Genomic DNA, 24,799 nt, shown 5'->3' with positions numbered 1-24,799 from the left:
TGGGTTTCCTTCGGGTTGGTCTTTGACGTGCATCATCATCCAATCCAGCTTCAATGCAACTTTTTTTTAAACTGACTCAGTCTGTTCATGTGTGGGAGTTTCAAAATATCAAAAATAAAATGTGGTGTCATACAGCATTGCCTCTCTGTGCACTAGGATGTACTTGTTCAGGTGTCCGGGTAGAGGACAACGGAATTGACACTGGGACGGATGCTTTCTTGCATAAATGCATGGTTTCTATCTCAGGTGCCTCATGGCTACTTGTCAAGCTTGAGATTCATGCTCTCGCTGAACAAGCTGACAAGCGGGACAGAGGTCCCACTTTTATGGCTGCTCCCCCATGTATGTCCGCATGTGATGCTGTAGGTACTTGCTCTGGCTGAACTGCGCTAGGTAGACATGGCACTTGTATGGTTTCTCTCAAGTGTGTGTCCGCTTGTGGTCCCGTAGGTGCCCGCTCCGGCTGAACTTTGCAGGACAGGCATCGCACTTGTATGGCTTCTCACCGGTGTGTGTCCTCTTATGGCGCTGCAGGTCACTGCTCCGGCTGAACTTTGCAGGGCAGACATCACACTTGTATGGCTTTTCGCCCGTGTGTGTCTTTTTATGACGCTGCAGGTGTGAGCTCTGGGTGAACTCTGCAGGACAGACATAGCACTTGTATGCCTTCTCGCCAGTGTGTGTCCTCTTGTGGTCCCGTAGGTGCCCGCCCCGGCTGAACTTTGCAGAACAGACGTCGCACTTGTATGGCATCTCACCGGTGTGTGTCATCTTATGGCGCCGCAGGTCACTGCTGCAGCTGAACTTTGCAGGGCAGCCATCACACTTGTATGGCTTCTCCCCCTTGTCTGTCGGCTTGTGAAGCCGTAGATGCGCATTCCGGTCGACCTCTGCAGGACAGAGATCGCACCTTTATGTCTTCTCATCAGTACGGTTCGACACATGGTTCTCGTGACTGTGAGAATGCAGAGAGACACACGTCGCACCCAAAGCCCTCCTCTCCCATCTGAACATTTGATGGAGGACTAGCAGGACACTCAAACTCATTGTGACAGTGTGCAAACATGTGATGTTGCAGTCTGGCTTTGGATGTGCATGCAAGCCCACATGACTTACTCTTTTCTGTAGGTCTTTCCTTGGGCGGATCTTCCATAGTGACTACTGCAATTTTGTTTAATCGCTCTTCAACCGCTGCTGTGTTGATCTTGAACTGCGCATTTGAGAAAGTGCAACCTGGAGATACTTGGTCACAAGTGCATCTGGGCTTGTCCTTAATATGGAGGGTACCGGTGCTTTCTCTTGCTCCTGAAATTTCAAAAATCGAACATTCAGAGGGCGAACCAGTTCAACCGCATCTCTAGTTCACAATTTTCGAAAACCAGATGGCACCACGTTCGCTGTGCCTTTTCACGCTGTCCTCGCCAGACTCCGCAAATCATCCCCATTGTGCAAGATTGAAGTTGCAAGTTTAAAGTGCTCGCCCCCCCCCCCCCTCTCGTATTTGCTGAAAGGTCAAGTACTGGTCCTTCAAACAGATGCCCCGAGTCCCATTCAGGACAGTCGTGGCCTTCTGTTTCTTTTCTTTTCGTGTATAAGTACGTTTTTTAAACGTGCTAGCAATTCATGAATTCACCTTCTGGACTTTGTGAAGCCTAGCGTAAGTGGAAAGGGTTCCTTTGATTCTCGCGATGCGCTATCACCCCCTCCTTCGTTTCTTTATCGCAACGAGGGGTCAGTGGAGAGATTTTGAAGGATTAGATGATATTTGGCAGATCGGAAGGCCTTTACGATAACGGCTCCAAAAATATGATAAGACAAGCACCGGATTCCTTTATAGTGGCTGGCATCACGTTACTGATCTTGAACATCACAACCTAGAGCGTGGTTTTTGTAAGGCGTGTCCGACGTGCAAGGATCAATAATGGGTGCTTCTTTGTGATTACGTATTAGTGCCACGGAGGAACGTTCGGTGTGAGCAACACATAGCAGAAGACCCGTGTGAGCTCTTCGAGCTGCTGATGTTTCCTCTTGTTCGCTCTTTCATTGATGTCACGACAGTGTTAACGGAATTGCACCAGCACGCTTCTTTGTGTGACATAGGAGTAAGCCGGCCTTCTGCTGTCTAGATGTTGGTGCGTACAGATGTTCCCAGAAGCAGCGCGGACAGCGAAGGAGTGGGGCACAAGGGTTTTGATGTGGGCACTGGGATGATTTCAGAGAGAAGTTCGCCGACATTCGGCGGAAAATTGTGGCATAGCCCATCGGTAGTTGGATTTGAACAGGCCGCTTCATATTCTTACGCACGCCCTTTACTATCGTCAACGAGCGGACGCCCCTTCCCGCTCCGCCATGACTGTAGTCACTCAGTGTGCCACAGCGCGCCTCACGTGATGTCATCCACGTCGTCTGGCAACACGACTGCCACGGAGATACGGTGTAGGCCACTGTCTCTCAAACTGAGAGTTCCAACCACCAGGGCGATCGTGACACATTCAGTGCAGGGGAGAGGGGGGGGGTGAAGCGAATCGGCTCAGAAACAATAAAGAACAGAAGCCCATAGACCATGATAGATGAAACTCACTGAAAAGGTTAGCCAGCTGTAGGAGTCGAACCCACATCTTCTGGATTACCGGTCCAGGGCTCTACCAGTTGAGCTAAGCTAACACGCCTCCCCAGCGACTTCCACGGGCGCGTCATCTGAAGGGAAAAATCAGCCACTCTCTCTCACTCTCCTCTTCTCACTCTTTCATTTTTGCTCACTAATACACATATTCATACGACGGGATCGACGCAAGCGGCAACAGTTGAGCATGAGAGAACCGATGTTCTGAGGCTGGAACAACATAGAAAGGACAAATACGTACAATGCCTGAAATTGCCTAAGAAATTAACTATGGAGAGAAGGTCTTGTTTATTAAAATAAGAGGCAAGTCATCTATAAATCAGATTCAAAACGATCAGAAAAGACCGGTAACACTGAAATGGGGCGGTAATTAGATGGACAGTTTCTGTCACTGCTTTTGTAAATCACAATAACCTTGGATACTTGCATGCTCTTGCCACTAGGTAAACAGGTGGCTGGCGACTCCCATCGTTTTTAGTGCCCCAATTTCTGGACCCTATTTATCCTATTACCATACCCTACCCTATCCTGTTACCCTATTATCACTCTCAATTGGAGAAGAATCCAGTATCGTCAAATTTGTAGAGCAGTAGTTGTCCTAGTTGTAGTTCTAGTAGTTTCAGTGTCCAAGTCAACCATTTCGGCACAAAAGAAAAAAAAAACAACGTTCTAGAGGCTGAGGTCACAGTTTTTAATCTCCATTACCGCACACGATAGTCTCTCAGTGATTTATCCTGATATGTCATTCACAAACTGTTACAAATTGTAACGCATTACACAAGAAATGCTCGTAAGACAAAAGGTACCTGTTGGGATTCTTCTTACAAGTTGTCACGTCTTGTAGATATATTTTCTTGTTTCTTTGGGTTGGTTGATTTATTTGTTCATGTTATCAGTTGAAGAGATGTAAGGCATAAAAGCAGCATTCATCATCATAATAAAGAGGAATAAAGAAAAAAATGAATAAAAGGCAAAGGAATAAAGAAGCAAACAGTAAACAATGCAATGCGTATTGTTCATGGAAGTTACCCTTTGTTAGCTGATGAGGGCCACTGTGTGGGTGTTCCTTCATGGTCTGTTTGTTTCTCGGCACTGTTCTTTCTTTTTTTTTCTTTTACGTTTCACATGCGTGAACACCCAACCCAACTCTTTTTACCCTCGATCTGATCATGCGTGCGAGTTTCAAAATGTCAAACACAAGTAAAATACGGCGGGAGACAGATTGCATCGGTAACGCCTTCCCCTCTCTGTGCATGAGCATGTTCTTCTTCGGGTCTCTGGGTTCAGGACACGTGACAGCACTGCACTGGCACTCTTTCAAGTGTACTTGGTCCCTGCGCACTTGTATGGTCGCTATCCCAAGTGTGTCCTGGCTACATGTTAAGCCACAGGTTCGTGCCCTGGCTGAACTAGCTCTAGCAGCTTTTTCTCTAACTTTGTGTGTTCCTGCTCTATATGAACACTGCAGTACAGGGGTTGCATTTGTATGGCTTCCCATCCATGTAGGTCTTCTTGTTACACTGCAGGTTTGTGCTGTGCCTCAGGTCTGCAGAACAGAGAATGCTCTTCTATGGCTTCTCAGAGCTGTTTATAGGAAGAATTTGGCCATTCTCTGATCTTTTGCTGCCCAGAGATGGGGGAGCCGCCGTGACGTCACAGACGTCACCGCTCCACCCACTTGACCGGGATGAAAGCCGACCCGCGGCGGCACGGGGGAATTTCAAGGCTGTGCCTCTGCCCCAAAATGGCTGAATGGGAGATTTCAAGGCGATAGCTCTGATCCAAAATAGTGCCACTGGCCTTGGCGCCGCCCATCGTGTGACGTACGTCAAATGGCGCGCTTTGGGACAGGCTCCTCCCAATGGCCAACCTCTCCTAGTAAACGGCACTGTGGCTTCTCACCTCAGGGTGCCTCCTTGTGATATTCCGTAGGAGAGACCACACTTGTATCACGCTGCAAGTTTGAGTTATGGATGAATACTGCAGGACAGAGGTTGTAAGATAATGGCTGCTCTCCCGTGTGTGTCCGCTTATGACGTGACAAGGTTCCGCACTGTCTGAACACTGCAGGACAGAGATCGCACTTGTATGGCTTCTCGCCCGTGTGTGTCCGCATGTGCTGCAGTAGGCTCCCTCTCAGGCTGAACTCTGCGTGGCAGACATCACACTTGTATGGCTTCTCACCCGTGTGTGTCCGCTTGTGCTGCTGTAGGGCCCAGGTCTGGCTGAACTCTGCGTGGCAGACATTGCACTTGTATGGCTTCTCGCCCGTGTGTCTCCACTTGTGATGCTGCAGGGTTCCGCCCCTGCTGAACTGCGCAGGGCAGACATCACATTTGTATGGCTTATCGCCTGTGTGTCCGCTTGTGCTGCTGTAGGTTCCCTTTCTGGCTGAACTCTGCGTTGCAGGAATCGCACTTGAATGGCTTCTCACCCGTGTGTGTCAGCTTGTGCTGCTGTAGGTTCCCTCTGAGGCTGAACTCTGCATGGCAGACATCGCACTTGTATGGCTTCTCACCCATGTGTGTCCGCTTGTGCTGCTGTAGGGCCCAGGTCTGGCTGAACTCTGCGTGGCAGACATTGCACTTGTATGGCTTCTCGCCCGTGTGTCTCCACTTGTGATGCTGCAGGGTTCCGCCCCTGCTGAACTGCGCAGGGCAGACATCACATTTGTATGGCTTATCGCCTGTGTGTCCGCTTGTGCTGCTGTAGGTTCCCTTTCTGGCTGAACTCTGCGTTGCAGGAATCGCACTTGAATGGCTTCTCACCCGTGTGTGTCAGCTTGTGCTGCTGTAGGTTCCCTCTGAGGCTGAACTCTGCATGGCAGACATCGCACTTGTATGGCTTCTCACCCATGTGTGTCCGCTTGTGTTGCTGTAGGTTCCCTCTCAGGCTGAACTCTGCATGGCAGACATCGCACTTGTATGGCTTCTCGCCCGTGTGTGTCCGCTTGTGACGTGACAAGGTTGAGCGCTGTCTGAACATTGCAGGGCAGATATCGCACCTGTACTTCTTGCCCGTGTGTGTCCGCATGTGCTTCTGTAGGTCCGCGCCCCTGCTGCACACCACAGGGCAGATATGGCACTTGTATGGCTTCTCGCCCATGTGTGTCCGCTTGTGCTGCTGTAGGTTCCCTCTGAGGCTGAACTCTGCATGGCAGACATCACACTTGTATGGCTTCTCGCCCGTGTGCGTCAGCATGTGCCGCTGTAGGTTACCGCTCTGGCTAAACTCTGCAAGGCAGACATCGCACCTGTATGGCTTCTCGCCCGTGTGTGTCCGCTTGTGATGCTGCAGGGTTCCGCCCCTGCTGAACTGCGCAGGGCAGACATCACATTTGTATGGCTTCTCGCCCGTGTGTGTCCGCTTGTGACGTGACAAGGTTGAGCGCTGTCTGAACACTGCAGGGCAGATATCGCACCTGTATGGCTTCTTGCCCGTGTGTGTCCGCATGTGCTTCTGTAGGTCCGCGCCCCTGCTGCACACCACAGGGCAGATATGGCACTTGTATGGCTTCTCGCCCATGTGTGTCCGCTTGTGCTGCTGCAGGTTCCCTCTGAGGCTGAACTCTGCATGGCAGACATCGCACTTGTATGGCTTCTCGCCCGTGTGCGTCAGCATGTGCCGCTGTAGGTTACCGCTCTGGCTAAACTCTGCAAGGCAGACATCGCACCTGTATGGCTTCTCGCCCGTGTGTGTCCGCTTGTGATGCTGCAGGGTTCCGCCCCTGCCGAACTGCGCAGGGCAGACATCACATTTGTATGGCTTCTCGCCTGTGTGTGTCCGCTTGTGCTGCTGTAGGTTCCCGTTGTGGCTGAACTCTGCATTGCAGGAATCACACTTGAATGGCTTCTCACCCGTGTGTGTTCGCTTGTGCTGCTGTAGGTTCCCTCTCACGCTGAACTCTGCATGGCAGACATCGCACTTGTATGGCTTCTCGCCCGTGTGTGTCCGCTTGTGACGTGACAAGGTTGAGCACTGTCTGAACACTGCAGGGCAGATATCGCACCTGTATGGCTTCTTGCCCGTGTGTGTCCGCATGTACTTCTGTAGGTCCGCGCCCTTGCTGCACACTGCAGGGCAGATATCGCACTTGTATGGCTTCTCGCCCGTGTGTGTCCGCTTGTGCTGCTGTAGGCTCCTGCTGCGACTGAACTCTGCGTGGCCGACATCGCACTTGTATGGCTTCTCGCCCGTGTGCGTCAGCATGTGCTGCTGTAGGTTACCGCTCTGGCTAAACTCTGCATGGCAGACATCGCACTTGTACGGCTTCTCGCCCGTGTGCGTCAGCATGTGCTGCTGTAGGTTACCACTCTGGCTAAACTCTGCATGGCAGACATCGCACTTGTATGGCTTCTCGCCAGTTTGTGTCCGCTTATGCTGCTGTAGTAGCTCACTTCGGTTAAACTCCGCAGGGCAGACATTGCAGTTGTATGGCTTCTCACCCGTGTGCCTCTGCTTATGACGCTGTAGGTGCCCAATCAGGCTGAACTCTGCATGGCAGACATTGCACATGTATGGCTTCTCGCCTGTGTGTATGCACTGGTGACGCTGTAGGTTCCCGCGCTGGCTGAACTCAGCAGGGCAGACATCACACTTGTATGGCATATCGCCTGTGTGTGTCCGCTTGTGCTGCTCCAGGTGAGCATTCCGGGTGAACTCCGCAGGGCAGACATCGCACTTGTATGGCTTCTTGGATAAATATGTCCTGTTGTGCTGCTGTAGGTTCCAGCTCATGCTGAACTCTGATGCCATGTGGTTCTCGTCTCCTTCAGACCACGAGAATGCACAGGGACAGGTGTTGCACCCAGAACCCATCCCTCCCATCTGAACATCCGATGGAGGAGTAGTGGAACACTTTTCAGACTCGTTGTGACAGTGTGCAAACCTGTGGCATTCGAGGCTGGATTTTGACATGCATGCAAGTGCCCGTGGCTTGCTCTGGTCCCGATGTCGCTCAGCGGGTTGGTCATTCATGGTGACTACAACAGTGCCGTCGGGCTGCAATTCGACTGTTGTTGTGCTGATCTTGAACTGTGCACTCGAAGAAGGGTAACCTGAGTATTCTTGTTCACAAGTGCGTCTGGGCTTGTCCTTAATATGAAGCGTATCAGTGCTGTCTCTTGCATCTGAAATTTCACAAATCGGACATTACGAGAAGCATTTCTGACTCCGGACTTTTGAAAAAATAGGTGGTGCCACATTCACAAAGCCTTGTCATGCCGTTTGCGTTCCATCTCCACAAATAATCCCCATTGTGCACGATTGAGGCCACAAGCTCAACGCAGCTCGCACCATGCTCCAGCATTTGCCAAGAAATGAAGAGTAGGACTTTCGGACTGAACCACCTGAGCTTAATCTGAGACAGTCACAGCGTGTTGTTTTTCCTCTCCCGTATGAGCACTTTTGTAAATTTTTGTTTCAGTGTCATATAACTATGCTTAAATATGTACGGCTTATCTCCACCGTCTTGTGACTGTGAACGCGCAGGAAGGGCTTCCGAGCCATTATGCTAATTTGACACAGTTGAGCCATTCCAGCCAAAACTGGCTAAAGATGTACTAGCTCAGCCATTTAGAGTAGACTGAAAAAAAAAAGTTCATATTTCGTTACTGGTGTGCACGCGGAACGTAAGCTCTCTTTTTCACCACACTCACCGTGACTTCGGCTCATTTGCATATCAAAATTCGAGGATGCTTATTTTTACGCACATGCGTATTTCAGGATCTGTTCGACTTTAAGTACGGCTTGCAACAAGGATGGCCCACTCAGCCAGCCCTGTCGCTTGTAGAGGAAATCCCGATTAAAAAGTTAACCCCTCGAACGTTTTGAAGAATACCTAATTTTGTTCACTGAATTGATATTTTTTTTTCTTCGCAGTACGTGGCATTCCATAGAGGCTGGCGCATAAATTTCTGTTCTATGTAAAGAGATGGCGAAGATGTTACATTCTGCAGAAAGATGACAGAGAATACACAAATGTAGGAAGCTCAAAGTATTTGGTAAATTCATCAATACCCAAAATATCGAAATGCTTCCTGAATGCCCCTGAGGATGAATGGGGACCCACGAGGAGCAGACGGCGGGTCATTTTTGTAGACAGAACGCGAGTGAGCGCTGCTTGCTAAACCAGCCACACAGACATCGTCCTCTTTGCTCAAAGAGCTCAGACGTCACCACTTTCGTCTCTGCTGCCCGGACACATATCGCTGGTGTCAACGCCCGCTCACAAATCTCGTGGTAACTTTGTTTTTGTGACAAACACGATGCATTAGAGCTTTAAAAACTGTTTAAAAACTTGCGCTGTCACCTCACGTTTTTCGCTTCAAACTGCGACATGAAGCTCACTCCAATACATATAGTGCTGCCCCCTACACCCTTGCAGAACCAGAACGTCGCGTGGATGAGTCACAGTTTTTCAAAGCAATCAAACGAAAGCTGTTTTTCTGAAGACAAGTGACGCTCGTCCAAAGCGATTAAGGGATTCAACTTCGAGAACGAGGCAGGGACGTTCGATCATCAGCAGTCAGGGACTCATGCAGAGAGACACTACCTCCACTACAAGCACGAATAATCTCGGAATGAGAATGCTAACCGACCAAAAATGTGCTCTGTCCTTAAAGGGAGACTACGGAAGGATAAAAAAAAATTAGGTGAGCATCATACCGAACACGAACCGCTCTCTTGATACCGAATACAACATTCGCATTCATTTTGTGAGGGTAATTAATTCGTAAATGACGACAATACCAAACCAAACCAACATGCAAAGCACACAGCGGTTCGCCCGGAGGAACATACTGTGGCGACACCCGGCATCGTCGTCTGCTATGAAGCTCGCATTCTTCCATGCAGGATGACGTCGGCAGTGTTGCTTCCAGCGCCCTCTTGCTTCACAGAGGCGAAGCGCTCACTTCGTAATGATTCGTTGGAATAAAATCTGCGCACTTTGGGAATGCGATATTTCGTATGTATGTTCCTGACACTGCAAGGGTTACTGCTGTGTCACAATCGTGGTATATTTTGTTGTGGAGTCGCACTTTAAGCTCTTACCATGCCACCCGAGTTGTTCTCATTCGTTGTGCCAATCATGAAGATAGATGGACCCTTCCACTTCGACACGTCCAATACCGGGCAAAGAAAATGCAGCAACGTCATCCACAGGTCACGAGGACGAGCAACACTTTTTCATGTTTTTTTGGTGCCCCCAATGTTCGAGAAAATAAGACCTTAACGGTTGCTTATATCCCACATACGGAGCACTAAATTTTATTTTTACTTGTGAAATGCTACTACAATCCCTAAGAGGGTCCAAGTAGGAGGGGCAGAGAAAGTCCAAAATAATTTACGAGGCACATACTATATTGCATCATGTAGTTGGGTTGAAAACATGCAAGCATAAACAGTTACGATGTCATAGTATTTTAAATTAATTAATTGATTAAATTTAATTCAAAAAGTCGTAGCAAATTTTGTGCGATTTGCGATTGTGCGATTCTTTTACTCAGTGACCTGTATTGAGTACTTCTGTTTTATCATTTTTTTCTTTTCACTGTTCTTCTGTTTCTACATACTACAGAAAGTGTATGGGTACTGCTGTAAATTTTACATGCTTTTTTTTTTACTTACTGAGCTCCACTGAGTGCTTTTATTTTATAATCTTCCTTTTCACTATTCTCTTGTGCCATATTTGTACTTACTACATAAAGTTTATGTTTATGAGAATATGTAGTATAGGCTAATGTGTGTTTGATTCTTGTGCATTATTTATCTTTACTGTGTACTGCATACTTGTGTACTGTATTTCTGCACAGTGCTGCCTAGTGTCAGTGCGGCCCCCAGATGCCCTCAAGCTACTTTGTTGTAGCTTTTTTTCCAGGGCCACCGCCATCTTTTGTTAGATGGAAATGGAAAAAAAAACAAAAAAAAACACGTTTAGGCCTTTCACAAATGCCGTGACACTGTGGTGTGAGACCCGAGCATATGACAGAGAATTCCATTCTTCGACGGTTCGAGGAAAGAACGTGTATTTAAAGCAGTCAGTCCTGCACTTTAGCAAGATCACGAGTTGTGTTCACTGTGCTTATAGACCGTGGCGAAAGCCATGTTGACTGGTAGAGGAGAAATTCTTACTTGCCAGATATTTGGAAATACGCTTATATATACGATATGTTCTAATACCTCACTACATGTGCTCGGTACATGTGCCCGGGATATCAGATGGTAATTTGCAATGTTTAGTTTGCAACCCATTTTAGGAATTGGAACAACCTTGGCTATCTTCTAATCATCCGGGAACTCCACCACAAGTCAAAGATACGTTAAAAATGAGAAAAAGGTACCTGGTTGTCAACTCGGCATACCGAAATCAATGCATACAATTTTTTATTCAAATTTATGTCTAATCTACCGTAATTTCACGTGTATAGGTCCCTCCGCAGATAAGCCGCAGGACTCGCTTTTAGGAACATTTTGAAAATTTTCGGGCAGGAAAGCTAAACTCGCAGATAAGCGTGGGCAGTATGACGCGACTAATCTGTGGGACAAAGGAGACCACAGAGGAAGCCACAATCCCTGTGGCCCATATTCCGGGGTCAGCATGGTGTACAACAAAGGAGGTCGGTTCTAGTATTCTACGATTCCACACGAAGAGATCGATCCATCGAGTCAAGAGATCCACTGATCTCTCGACTCTGAGCATCTCTTGACCCGGTTGGATCTCTTGACTCGTCTGAGAGTTCGCCTAGCTTAGATCTTTTGACCCCTTTGTGTTACCGTCATTAACTCTAACATTGCTAAGCAGAAATTACTCATATCGAAATACGAGGGACTCATTTGGTGCGGTATAAGTAGAATACAAATGCAGGTGGCAAATCAACATCTCATTTTTATTGACTAACCAAATTACTTTGTAACGCATAGCGTAGTCCAAGAAAAGCCGACAATTCTCTTACGTCATTTCTGTTAAAAAGAGATGGTTGCTTTCTAAGATGAACCTGGTTGTAACACAGAATTTGTCCAAGTGCTGTCATTTCTTTTTTTGACAGCGCTTCGTGTAAGAGATTATTTCTACAGTTAACGAGGGCTACGTACACTCACGTTGGGTGGGCCGGCCGCTGTTTCAAACACGCTGATTATTCAAACACTTCTCGTATCCCAGCAGGCTCGTAGCCGAAGAGCCAACTCTCTGTTGTGGACAGACATTCTACATGGCGGAACCGTCTGATCATGGACTCTCTCAGGGTACAAAAGATAGCTTCATACGCCCGAACATCAGCTTCCTTTTTGTTTTTTGTGTATAAAGTTTTTCCTTAATTTTTCCCACCGTCCACAAAAGGTCAAAGAAAAAGCACTTTGCTGCTGGGCCCATTATTATCGGTAACAAACTTCAGTTCTGGCATAAAGTGGGGACGGTGCGCCAGTGGACACAAAAGTACGCAGACAGTCCAGCAGTATACCCTGCATTTTGGAGTTGAGGTCAATGAACATGACAGGTCAATGTTGATTGGAAAGCACAGTCAGACAGTATTTTCCCGCACGGTCGGTAAAAGAATAGAATAACGTGATAAGGGTGTGGGCCAATGAAAAGAACGCGACAAGGATAAATTTTAAGCCCTGCGGCCTACGATTCTTTGTAAGTTGAGCTCAATATTCTTGGTAACAAGCATCCGTTCTGGCATAGCGTGTTACGGCGCTTGGGGCAATGGACATAAGCCGACGGTGAAAGCCATGCTGAGTGGCAGAGAGGAAATTCTTACTTTCCAGACATTTGGAAATATGCTTGTATACCATATGTTCTAATGCCTTACTACGTGTGCTCAGACGGGATATCAGGTGGTAATTTGCAATGTTTAGTTTGCAACCTGTTTTAGGAATTGGAACAACCTTGACTATATTCCAATTGCCCGGGAGCTCCGCACGGGTCAAAGATACGTTAAAAATAAGAAAAGAGAACTTGGTGCACCAATTGGCGTACCGAAATGAATGCATACAATTCTTTTATCGAAATTTATGTCTAATCTAATCAGTCCAATCTTATTACCGTGTCACATGGGCAGTCTCCACTGAAACCAACGACCATTGACCATTGAAAGAGCAAGTAGAGCCATCAAGTGGGAGGCGCGTCAACTTCTCAAGCGTTGGATCCAATGTTTCCTGCTAGGCTGACACATTACACGCTAGGCGGCCCTAAGTGCATCCTCAATGGCCATCAATCTCGATGGTCGTTGAAGACGGCCCTTGTGACAGCGGTATTGGTATTAGTGCGTTCAGCTACAGCATTAAGAGTTTAAGCTGATCTTCAGAATTACAAGTTGTCCTGGCAAAAGTTTGCGCTCACATCATTTTATACCCAGAGTGCACTGTCACACACAATCTGGATCGGTGCAATCCCGCTGAGCATGCCGTACCATTAGCACTTGACGTTTGTGATCATGATGTTCATTTCCAGCCGTCTAGTCGAAACTTTGCACACCACCCGCTGAAGTTTCAAATTAAAAGGAAACACTGATCCAGAATGTCTACTTGAACGAAATTCACCTTGAGGGGGAATCGCTTCTGCGCAAGACATTAGAGAACGTTTGTTCACACAGCGCTCAAAAACGGCATAAAATATCGTCAAAACAGAAGTACTGGCGTGACCCTTGTCAATGACACATTTTGTAGAGTTCCACGACTATCTGTTGATTTGTATTCAGCCCGAATTCGCAAATATTTTAGTGCGCGACACTCTGTCGAGATGGCAGCACACGTTCGATTCGCCCATAATTTCTGAAGAAGTAATTTCTCATTAATACAAATGGTATTTCATCTGTTTCAGTGTTTGTCGGCGTTGTTTTCTTAGTGTCATCGCTGCCATCTTGCCAACCCTGAAGCGGCAGTGCGAATAGCAAGAAGGAGAGGGTGAAAGGAAGCCTCTGAGTCTGCACCAACCTTCCTTCAAGTGTGTGTAATCACGTTTGCAAACGGTGGACAAGTGTGTGCGTTGTTGATCTCTGTCACAGAGACTCGCTTTGTCGGCATCTGAGGGCAATCACAATCGCTGCCTAATCACGATTGCGCGCGATGTGGATCCTGCATCGGTGCGTTTTGGGTATCACACTTGGTTCCTTCGGTCACATGCATGGTTGCCTTTCGCAGTTGGAAACACAACACATGCGGTGAAAGTCTGCGCATCCAGCTTTGCCAATTTTCCGCAGGAGAGAGCATCTGCTTAAAAGCTTACCCCATTTGATTACTATACTGACAGGTACACAAAATCTGATGGCTGTATATCGGAGCTGTCATCCAAAACAAACTTTGTACAAAATGGGCAGTTCGGATCACATAAACGAAGAAGAACGGTGCAGGTAGAACACTGTCGACGAAAAGGTAGACCGTGCGCGCCTTTGTTACGAGTGGAAAAGCGATTTGCGCAGCTCTAAAGCTGCATTTGAGCCCCTCAGCTAGGCTCTGAGCCAAAAGCTTTTCCCCAAGGACATCACTGTGAGGCTCTCCATCCCACGCATGCTTTGAGATTGACGACTTTGTCCATTACTCGTCATCCAATGCCATAGACATCATCATTCTCGCCATCGGAACTGCATCATCCAGAAGGACGCAGCTCAACTGCGGACAATCCGCTGACACGCGTTTCGGTGGCAACACGCAACCGTCTGCCGACTCAAGTTTTGTAGCTCCTCCAAGCACGTGCAATTTCAGGGCGATCTGCATTTGTTTTCTCGGTAAGACACACCCGGGAACCAGACACCGTTGTAGCACAGAGCGAACATGAAAAAAAAAAAAAAAAAAACGAAACGAAACGAAAAGCTTACCCAAGCCGCACAATGTACGGAAAATCGAGTGCAATAGGGGTGGACAGGTAGGTGGAGGACCTTGAACACACTTATGAAACTAAAGAACATTGATAAGACGCATACCGGCCACCCCTATTGCACTCGACTTTCAGTACATTGTGCTGCTTGGGTAAGGGGGATAGAACAATGTGGAGAGGGCGCATCCTCCTCAACTTCTATCGAGCCCTATCTAACATCAGGCGGTGATGCGCAGATGCGTTTTACTCACGACCTACTAGATTACAACGACCATGTTATAGGCACCCCTTCCCATGCCACATTATTGGAGCGTAGTGGTGGCGCTACTCATCGTCCGAGTTATTGCTTCCTCAACTTATACAATACCTTGTACTTCAATTTACCTCAGTATTTCTGTACAAACGCTGGATATTCCACAGATGTTTCATTCTGAGGTTGATTATCATAATCATTCTACGCGTTTTCATAGGCGCTATCGCTGTCGTCTGCTACAATAGTCGTGCATACGCTTCTGTGCGTTCAGAATTTAAATTTCCATCATCCAATCGTGATGCAGATCTCGCGTGCAGATGAATAGCGCCCCCAACGGATTGGGCTCTAGGGACTCAAGGGCTCCTCATAGGGGTTGCCGATTATGACATGATCGTTATAATCTAGTACCGAGGTCGTGGCTTAACTATCCATTGGGAGAACTCTGATCGAGATATGCAGACAGGCACTTTCACGACTATCGTTATATTGATGTCCCGCTCACATGTGCTCCAACGGGTGAGATGACAGGAACTAGAAATTTGATCTTAATATTGGAGGTACCATTATCTCAGAGATTGTAATCGTAATAATTATATGAACGTGATATAATAATAAGCATAAACATCAACGTGCACAGCCGGTGTGTGATGAGCAGAAAACTGAAGGAGTTTCCGTTGCATCCCTGTTTTTTGTCTGTATGATGCCATGCGGTTTGGTGTTGACTAATATTCCTGTCATATAGGCAGTCTTCAATCACCATTGTAGCCAATGGCCATTGGGAGCATGCGCAGCGCCACCAACGCATTAACTTTCCAAAGAGCATCGCATCTAACTGACTCTCAATCGTTGACTGGTTACAGTGGGTGACACTACACACACGTTGAATGGCTGTGGGTATCAATGGTTCTTGAAGACTGCCCGTGTGAGAGCCTGGGTATATAAATTCCCTCGAACATTTTGCATTTACCTTCCGATGTTGAATCGGAGTTGTGTCCTATCTGGTCCTCTTCCTTCAAGACGGCAACGTTATAAGGCTCTGTCTTCACTTCCATGATTGGATGTTCATTCGAAGATTCCTCTCGAAGTTCTTCTTTAATGCGACACATCCCAGCCATAACTCCTGCGGCAAAACAAAAAACGGAAGTAAGCCATGTTGCAAATCTCATGCGACGGTTTATCACCATCCCCTTTTTGAAACTAATCGCACTCTGTTTTAACCTATCCGCAGCAACAATACCGTAAATGGCAGCTGTGACTGTTTTCCTTATCTTTTGCTGCACGAAATGCAAAACGTATTGGTCTTACTCTACTATGGTCACAAGGCTTCTGGTCATTGCCACCTGTTCCACAACACTTCACAGAAGGACATGCAGGATGTACCGTAATCCTAGAGTATTAGCCACAGCTTACACGCGATTTTTTTTTCTTGCAGGCTCTCTGCGCCTTATCCAATGGGATGATGTTGAAAGGTGTACATCGTGTAAGAACAAAACATTCGAAAATAAATCTGTTAAAGATCAAACTTGCAAAATACACCCATAAATGCGAAGCATAAGAAAAGCCACACTGTTCAAACAGGCTCCGAAAAATAAACCTTGAAGAATAAACGCCTTGAAAATAAATCTTTTAAAATCCACCGTCCCTAATTGGTGGACAGCCAACAGCTCTACGTCCGCCATGGAAAATGGTGGGCTCATCGTGCTTGGGGCTAGCCCGGGCAAGAAGTGTAAATGAGCATCTCGCTACAGCAGACGTAGGTTGTCTGTCTGTATGTGGCCCGTGTTCAGTGTTGCCAACATAGAGGGGCGATGTCATCTGGTTTGGCGGCTGGCAAATCTTTTTGGTCGTGTGTCCTGGCCAGCTTTATTTCTGTCTGTCTGTCCTTTTTTTCTGTGTGTGCGCACACTTTCCCTACCTTCCTTTCTGAACGTGGTCCACCGAACATTTGTTTGTCGAGTGGAAAGAAGCATTTCGGCACGATGTTGCGCGTGCGCTTCTCAGTGACGGTTCGTCGCTCATTACCGACTAGATGCTGGGACTTTCGGATGATTTTTTTTTTTCAACTGAAATTCCATATACATATGCAGACAGGCAGTGATGGGCAAAGTACCTCAAAATTATACTTAAAGTAAAGTACCAAGTACCTGGTGTCATTAGTACTTCAAGTACAGTGCAAAGTACCCAATTGCAAATGTACTTCAAGTGAAGTACAAAGTACTAGGCAAAGTACTTCAAGTACTCATCAAGTACATCGCCAATTTAATTTGTATCAGTTTGCATATCACTGTTTAGTATCCGTGTCTTGCTCTTTTGGCAAAACTTTAAGTCTGAAACCATCAAATCCTATAGGTTAAGTGCTAATCAGATGTTATAATTTGCAGTTGCATGTAGCGAGGTCAGCTGTGCTGTGATTATGCAAAATGGTATTATACGCTGACTGATCCAAGATCACCCGCCTAGTGTGGTGTTCCGATACTAATCTTTGGGTATAGGAGGCTAGATAATTTCAGAGGGAAAAAGTACAAGCCAACAGAGATTATACATTTCTGGGTATTCCATGCTGCTTTTTGAAATACAACATGTTTCAAAAAGAATATGAAGAAAATTAAAGAGGATGAAACACGATGTAAGCCTTCATTTTTATACAGCTGTGATATGCAGCAACGTAATCCATGTCACCAATTAAAAAATGCAAAATGTAAAAATGAAAGCATGTGTGTCTTTCAGAGTGTTCATGGTGTAATGCAATCACACATTGTGATATAAATTGATTATTAATTGCCAATGAAGGAAACAATATAAAAAAAGCATAGAACCTTGCATTGGGAGAGCTGAAATGACAATTGACCAAGTCATTGTGCTCCCAGTTGCAGTGTCATATTGTGTGTGTGCGTTTGCATTCCATTCATTTTAGGGGTGTGCGAGTACCAAATTCTAGACTGCGAATAGTTTTCGAATATTTGAAATTCACTGAGAATAGTTTTCGAATATCTAAAGTTCACTGCGAATTGAGTACGAATAGTTGGAATCAGGATTTCAAATACTTTCGAGTAATAAGAACTAACACGTCACACATTTCTTATTTATTTTCTTTCCACAAATGTACATTTTGGAGACTCTCAAACACACTGAAATAGTTGAACCTTCACTTGGTTTTAAATTCAGGCAGTCTTGGCACACTGAGGTACACTTAACACAACACTTCTTAGTTCAGTCTAAGCACACTGGAATACTCTGTTCAGTTGTTGTTCACAGGTTGTCGTGCAGAAATGTCAGCTGCCTGACATGCTCAGGGAGTAAGGCAGCTCTGCATGGTGTAGCAACATTTCCTGTTGCTGAGAATGCCCGTTCACTGGAAGCTGACGTTGCTGGAATGGCGAGGTACTTGCGTGCTAGCCTGGATGTAGATTGGAAATTTATCCAGTGGTATGTTCCAGTCTTTCACCATGTCGCGGAGAACCGATGATATTTGCGTCGCAGTATGCCTTCCCGAAAAACTACGCGTGTCCAAGTTGTACCTCTTCACTTGAAAGCTGTGATCGACGAAGTGGCACGTTAGGCTTATGAAGCTGGCGTTCGAGTGTGACGTCCACATGTCGGACGTGAATGACATGGACTCAACACCATTTTGTAAGGCGGTTTTGAGTTCTGCTTGAACTTCTCTCCTTGTGTCGTGAAAGAGTTTCGGTACTAGCGTCCGGGATAGCGTCGTTCTTGAAGGAGGGCAGTAGTCTGGTACCGCTTCGGCCAGAAGTTCTCGAAACCCGCGATCCTCGATCACACTGTACAATTGGTAGTCTAGGGCTATCATGCGTACCACTTTGACATCCAATGCTTCTTTACGAGCACGTGGCAGCTGTCTCTTTGTGGCGAACTTGTCGATTCTTTGCTGTTCCACCTTCTTAGCCTCATGTTTCTTCTTAAACTCAGCATAAAGTAGGTGATGTCGCTTCAGATGATTCACGAGGCTGGTTGTGGACCCCGATGTGTCTGGATGCGCGCAGAGCTCCGGTTGCAACTAGCAGAAACTGCCGATTCTTTTTGGAAGTAGTCCCACACGGCGCTTCTGTTTGTTCGCTTCGCTGCCGCGTCATCCTGCACAACTTCACAACCGTGTCCATCATCCTGCAGTTTTTCAGTTGTACACACAGCCGAACATGCCATGCCCTGCGCGACTCGTGACTGCGTCTCAACGGTTTCACCAGTTGCACGTGGTTTCGCTTTGGGAGAGGAGTGGCGAGGAGCGCGAGGAGGAAGCTCACGCGCGGTGACGTCACCACGCAGCGCTACCAGCCTAGCAGCACGCGCGGGTGTCTTCGCGTGCATCTCTGCCGGTGGGCAGATACTCGAAAAATATTCGAAAATTGCGAATAGCGAATATCCCTTGCGAATATCAACCGAATATAGCATATTACTCGATTCGTATTCGAAAATTCGAGTACTCGCACACCCCTAATTCATTTTACTCAATCATAGAAGAGTTGATACTTTTTCAACATTTCAAGCCTCGCAACAACAGACTTGCTTCAACGAATATGCTCTTTAAAAGCACAAAAATCTGATTTGGTAAAATGTCATACTGGGAATCTTGTTATTGCATTTCACTAGAAGCGCTGATGCAAGAAGACGAAAACTCAGATATATAGCCCTATCTGTGTGTTTTTGTCTTCATGTTGTCATTTTAGCGGGTGCATTTTTGATACTCTTTTGTGATTTTTTGTCAGAGTCCAAATTTGGGTACTTGAACACTTGATGGGAAAGTACTCAAAAAAAGTACTTTAAGTACAGTATAAAGTACACGATTTAAAATGTACTTAAAGTAAAGTACAAGTACAGAGAAATGTACTTAAAGTACTACTTGAGTACTTGGTACTTCAAGTACTGCCCATCACTGCAGACAGGCACTTTCACGACTATCGTTATATTGATGTCCTGCTCACATGTGCTCCAACGGGTGAGATGACAGGAAACAGAAATTTGATCTTAATATTGGAGGTACCGTTATCTCAAAGATCGTAATCGTAATAATTAATCAACGTAATAGTAATAAGCATAAACATCAACGTGCACAGCCGGTGTGTGATGAGCAGAAAACTGAAGGAGTTTCCGTTGCATCCCTGTTTTTTGTCTGTATGATGCCATGCGGTTTGGTGTTGACTAATATTCCTGTCATATAGGCAGTCTTCAATCACCATTGTAGCCAATGGCCATTGGGAGCCCCCCATGCACAGCGCCACCAACGCATTAACCTTCCAAAGAGCATCGCATCTAACTGACTCTCAATCGTTGACTGGTTACAGTGGGTGGCAGTACACACACGTTGAATGGCTGTGGGTTTCAATGGTTATTGAAGACTGCCCGTGCGAGAGCCTGGGTATATAAATTCCCTCTAACATCTTGTATTTACCTTCCGATGTTGAATCGGAGTTGTGTCCCATCTGGTCCTCTTCCTTCAAGACGGCAACGTTATACGGCTCTGTCTTCACTTCTATGATTGGATGTTCATTGGAAGATTCCTCTCGAGGTTCTTCTTTAATGCGACACATCCCAGCCGTAACTCCTGCGGCAAAACAAAAAACGGAAGTAAGCCATGTTGCAAATCTCATGCGACGGTTTATCACCATCCCCTTTTTGAAACTAATCGCACTCTGTTTTAACCTATCCGTGCACACTGCATTCAAAACTGTCAGTCGACAAAACTAGAAATACACAGTGACTATATGGGGTGAGAAAGCTGGTGTTAAGGTAAAAATCCTGATTTAGGCACGGAAAATGCCATTATAGGCCCGACACTATAAATTAATTTTTTTCAGCTGTAGCACTGAAAGCGCAAAAAGAAAATGAACAAATCGGTTTTATCCGCAGCAACAACACCGTAAATGGCAGTTGTGACTGTTTTCCTTATCTTTTGCTGCACGAAATGCAAAACATATTGATCATACCAAGGCTTCTGGTCATTGCCACCTGTTCTACAACACTTCACAGAAGGACATGCAGGATGTACCGTAATCCTAGAGTATTAGCCACAGCTTACACGCGATTTTTTTTTCTTGCAGGCTCTCTGCGCCTTATCCAATGGGATGATGTTGAAATATGTACATCGTGTAAGAACAAAACATTCGAAAATAAATCTGTTAAAGATCAAACTTGCAAAATACACCCATAAATGCGAATCATAAGAAAAGCCACACTGTTCAAACAGGCTCCGAAAAATAAACCTTGAAGAATAAACGCCTTAGAAATAAATCTTTTAAAATCCACCGTCCCTAATTGGTGGACAGCCAACAGCTCTACGTCCGCCATGGAAAATGGTGGGCTCATCGTGCTTGGGGCTAGCCAGGGCAAGAAGTGTAAATGAGTATCTTGCTACAGCGGACGTAGGTTGTCTGTCTGTATATGGCCCGTGTTCAGTGTTGCCAACATAGAGGGGCGATGTCATCTGGTTTGGCGGCTGGCAAATCTTTTTGGTCGTGTGTCCTGGCCAGCTTTATTTCTGTCTGTCTGTCCTTTTTTTCTGTGTGTGCGCACACTTTCCCTACCTTCCTTTTCTGAACGTGGTCCACCGAACATTTGTTTGTCGAGTGGAAAGAAGCATTTCGGCACGATGTTGTGCGTGCGCTCCTCAGTGACGGTTCGTCGCTCGTTACAGAGTAGGTGCTGGGGCTTTCAGATTTTTTTCTTCAACTGAAATTCCATATAAAGGCTCCTACTTATCCTACTTATGCCCACCGTGTCAAATGAGCGTGTGTGCAGTCTGGTTGCGCTACAAAAGTGCTGAGGCAGTCGTAAAGATTCGGATTCGAAGCGCTGTCTCCTGGTTTCCACTCACATTGGCGCCACTTTAAATCCTGCTACATGTAATGGATAGCCACGTTCTCTCCACCATCTTACCGAAGCCTATTAGCCTAGTCCACAGCTCAGCTGGCTCAAGGGTCAAGGGTGAGTGCCCGTATTCATACACATATCGTCCTCATCACTTTAAGACTGGATATTTTGAAATTCGAAGTTGTTAGGCGAAGAAATGTAATTGATAACAGTACACGCATGAGTACGAAACACCATATTAGCGTGTTCTGCCAAGGATCGTCCATAAAACATTCACACCTTAAGTATATTGTTTAGAAAGATTTTACCACAAGCATCAGCTGCTGATGGAGACTCGTTGTGACGCTGTTGCTGTATCTGTCTCTCTTCTGGCAGGCATGCAACATCAGGTGGTTCCGACTTCACTCTCACGAGCTGACCACTCATCTCTGGTGGGAGCTGCATTTCTTGGAGTTGTGAGTCCGAGGTGATGGAACGTGAAGACTCAAAGACACGAGTATGTCTTGCCTCTTCCTTCATGAGGAGTAAATCGTTTGTTGTCCTCGACCCATGTAAATTAGGAAAATGAGAAAAGTGGGACCAGAAGCGGGACAAATACAGAAACGGTTTCTGTAAGCTCAAACCAAAGCAAAAATGCTCAACAGTGTATGAATTAAAGTGACAACTCACTGCGTGTCAAAGGGTCAGCCGTATCTGCATGGGTTCCCAGTCAAGACAGAAGAAGCACCATCGAGGGGTTCTTGTCTAAATCTCCTGTAAAGATTGTTTCTTGTTAAGTAAGAAGCACGATGCTCGTTGAAAGGCAACCCCGAGATACAGTAAAATACACAAATTCTTCCAGGATTCCCCCAATGTTACCGGATGAACCGTAAACTCCACAAACCTTTGCTATCCTCTTTTTTACTACCCGCGTCCCGAGTCGCGGCGGTTTTGACTCATTTGCGTATCAAAATTCGGGTGATGGACATTTTAACGCACCGTGTTTCAGGATTTGTAATTTTTGATAATTAGGCGTCTGGTAGTTGCACACTTTCTTCGACCGTATGTCTGCCTAGCCGTATAACTCAGCTGCAAAGACGCCATCTATACTGCTCTCGCAATCTTGTTACGAAGATTCTGTAAAGGCTAAACATAAACACCCTGTAGAATGTTTCAAAGCAGAATTTGATATTTTTGTTGAATGAAAAACTAACTGAATAATAGTTTCGTTTTCAGGGAAAAAATATATCCGTATACTCGTTCCGAAATATAATTTATGTAACACGTTTTTCGTTTACTACGGGAAATAACTAGATCGACTCCCAAGTCCGCATTCTTTCCGTAAATCTGGAAGCAATCGAAAAGCCAAGCCACGTTAATTTACAACTTGTAAAGTAACTTTCCTAGTTAGTTCCGAGAGTTCTTTCTAAAACTGTTTCAGTCTGAAGCAACATAAAGAGACGAAAGAGAAAACCAGCCATCAGCCAATCAGGATTTCGGCACAATCATGACGTGCAAAAAAAAAGAAAAAGAAGACAAAAAACAAACGCGGTCGGTGGATTCAAAAGATTCTACTCGCCGTTTATTGCAATTGGAATTCGCATTCCCGAACCCCTGCCTAGGATTCAGGGATTCTGTTGGCCCATCCCTACTTGTAACGGAAACTGAAACAGAGGCAGTAACGGAAACAGAAAAGATTCCGTTAAATTCCGCCGGATGCTATCCACCTCGTCCGCTGATTCCACGGTCACGTGTCATGTCTTCCGTCTAGAGTTTAGCTCGTAATGCAGTTTTAGAAAAAATATTTTCATGAGCTTGCGACCGTGTGTGCTTGGAGAGGGACCTTGGATTGTGTAGTACCAATTAGGAATACTAGAATACTGAGACCGGTGGCTATTGGGGAAGACAGCCTGGCAAACACCTACACGAGAGTAGTCAAAGTCTTCCATGAAGGTGATGTGGCCGAGATACCAATACCACATGCCTTGCCCTATGGGGACAGTTCTTCAAATTCTTTTTAGAGAATCTTTTCTGTCAGTTATACGGATGTTTTTATGCAGAGACCAGAGGACATGTTAGCATGTGCACCTTAATCTTGATGCAGTTCTTTTTGTTTATAGTCGCACAAAGAAAACCAGTCCTGATAGCTTTCCTTTCAAGGGTACATGTATTCAGGCTTCATTGTAGTTTTGAGTACTCGCTTTCAAAAATTAGAACACCCGTTGCAACATTTAATTATATCCGCAGGCCGATGTCACACGGCTAGATAGAACTCACTGTAGAACTTCTGAAGATGAAGCCTCGTTTTTCACACTTGCTTGTGCATGGGTGTCTGTGTCCTGTTCACTGGGGTTGTTTTGTGACGGGTGCTTATCCCCGATTGTTGTTCGTCCCAGATGATCCTAGAGCAGTATGTAAGCGCTGAACAAAAGATCACATCAATAACAATAACAGGGAGTATGTAGATTTACACTTTAAAAGCGATTTTAAAAAACAGTGCCGGGAAACAAACAAAGGACGACACAACACACAGCGCAGCACAGATTTAGATTTACGCGCGTCATGTCAGTCAGTGAACAGTGAAGATTCCCATGTCATCTCCATTGACAGATACCCACGTTGCTTTTGCCTCGAAGTGAACAGTAAAGGCTACTTCTAAGTGACACTCGAAGCTACTTTGTCATTACTAGAAGCGTACTAGAAGCTTTAAAGTTTGTACCGATCATGTTTACATGCTTGCTTACCGCCATTGAAGGAAGGAGGAAAGAGTGGTGTCGATTGCATGAGTTTTAAAAAAAGGATGAAATATGATGGTACGCCGTGGTGTGAAGAGAGATAAAATATGATGATACGTCTAAGAACAATAGAATTCCGTTTTATGGCACGTATCTTGAAAAATTTAATTCCCCGTATCACGGAACTTGTGTTAATTTACTTCCAGTGCGTGTGTCCCGCGTCAAAATTCAAGAGACATATCGATGACCGGAAGAGATCTGCGCTAACTAATTGCACCTAAATAGTACACAGAACGTGAAAAGACAACTCAAACGACTTCTAATTTGTTCTTTTGTGCATCACTCGTATGTAATTCGTTGCGGCTTTGTCTTTGGAGCATACAGTTTGACGTATATACCGTAGCAGGCGACGTCAACCATCGTCATATTATCGCGCTTTTTCTGTTGTGCATACGAAAATTCGCACGACTTCACTTATTTGGGGAACTAAATTCTTCAGGAGTACCTGCCATACAGAGCAATTTTATTATTCTTCGACATATCGCTATTCTTTCTTACAGTTAGCGCCACGC

At 45.9% G+C, this 24,799-nt stretch overlaps 2 protein-coding genes across 9 annotated transcripts; both read right to left on the bottom strand.

The window, feature by feature from the left end:
• Positions 1-420: 420 nt before the first annotated feature.
• LOC135375773 (zinc finger protein 429-like) lies at positions 421-5,288 on the bottom strand. The gene is made up of 4 exons (XM_064608410.1): positions 5,226-5,288; positions 4,568-5,021; positions 1,117-1,305; positions 421-890 (listed from the first exon to the last, which is right to left on the bottom strand). The coding sequence occupies exons 1-4, from the start codon at positions 5,286-5,288 to the stop codon at positions 421-423; spliced, it is 1,176 nt and encodes a 391-aa protein (XP_064464480.1).
• Positions 5,156-24,325, bottom strand: LOC135375789 (zinc finger protein 271-like). Of its 8 annotated transcripts, XM_064608431.1 has the most exons (8): positions 24,225-24,247; positions 23,770-23,894; positions 23,072-23,156; positions 22,183-22,266; positions 21,822-22,060; positions 20,096-20,248; positions 15,656-15,808; positions 5,156-7,752 (listed from the first exon to the last, which is right to left on the bottom strand). In XM_064608431.1, the coding sequence occupies exons 5-8, from the start codon at positions 22,030-22,032 to the stop codon at positions 5,303-5,305; spliced, it is 2,967 nt and encodes a 988-aa protein (XP_064464501.1). In that variant the 5' UTR covers positions 22,033-22,060; positions 22,183-22,266; positions 23,072-23,156; positions 23,770-23,894; positions 24,225-24,247; the 3' UTR covers positions 5,156-5,302. The 8 variants fall into 8 exon arrangements, with proteins under 8 accessions (XP_064464501.1, XP_064464500.1, XP_064464498.1 ...); XM_064608430.1 differs by lacking the exon at positions 23,072-23,156 and having other exon boundaries at positions 24,237-24,325; XM_064608428.1 differs by lacking the exon at positions 23,072-23,156.
• Between the last annotated feature and the right edge of the window lie 474 nt (positions 24,326-24,799).

Source organism: Ornithodoros turicata, unplaced genomic scaffold (assembly GCF_037126465.1).
Source record: "Ornithodoros turicata isolate Travis unplaced genomic scaffold, ASM3712646v1 ctg00000945.1, whole genome shotgun sequence".
Lineage (NCBI taxonomy): Eukaryota > Metazoa > Arthropoda > Arachnida > Ixodida > Argasidae > Ornithodoros > Ornithodoros turicata.
Note: the sequence above shows the minus strand (reverse complement) of the source record. Positions and strands in the feature narration are given on the sequence as shown.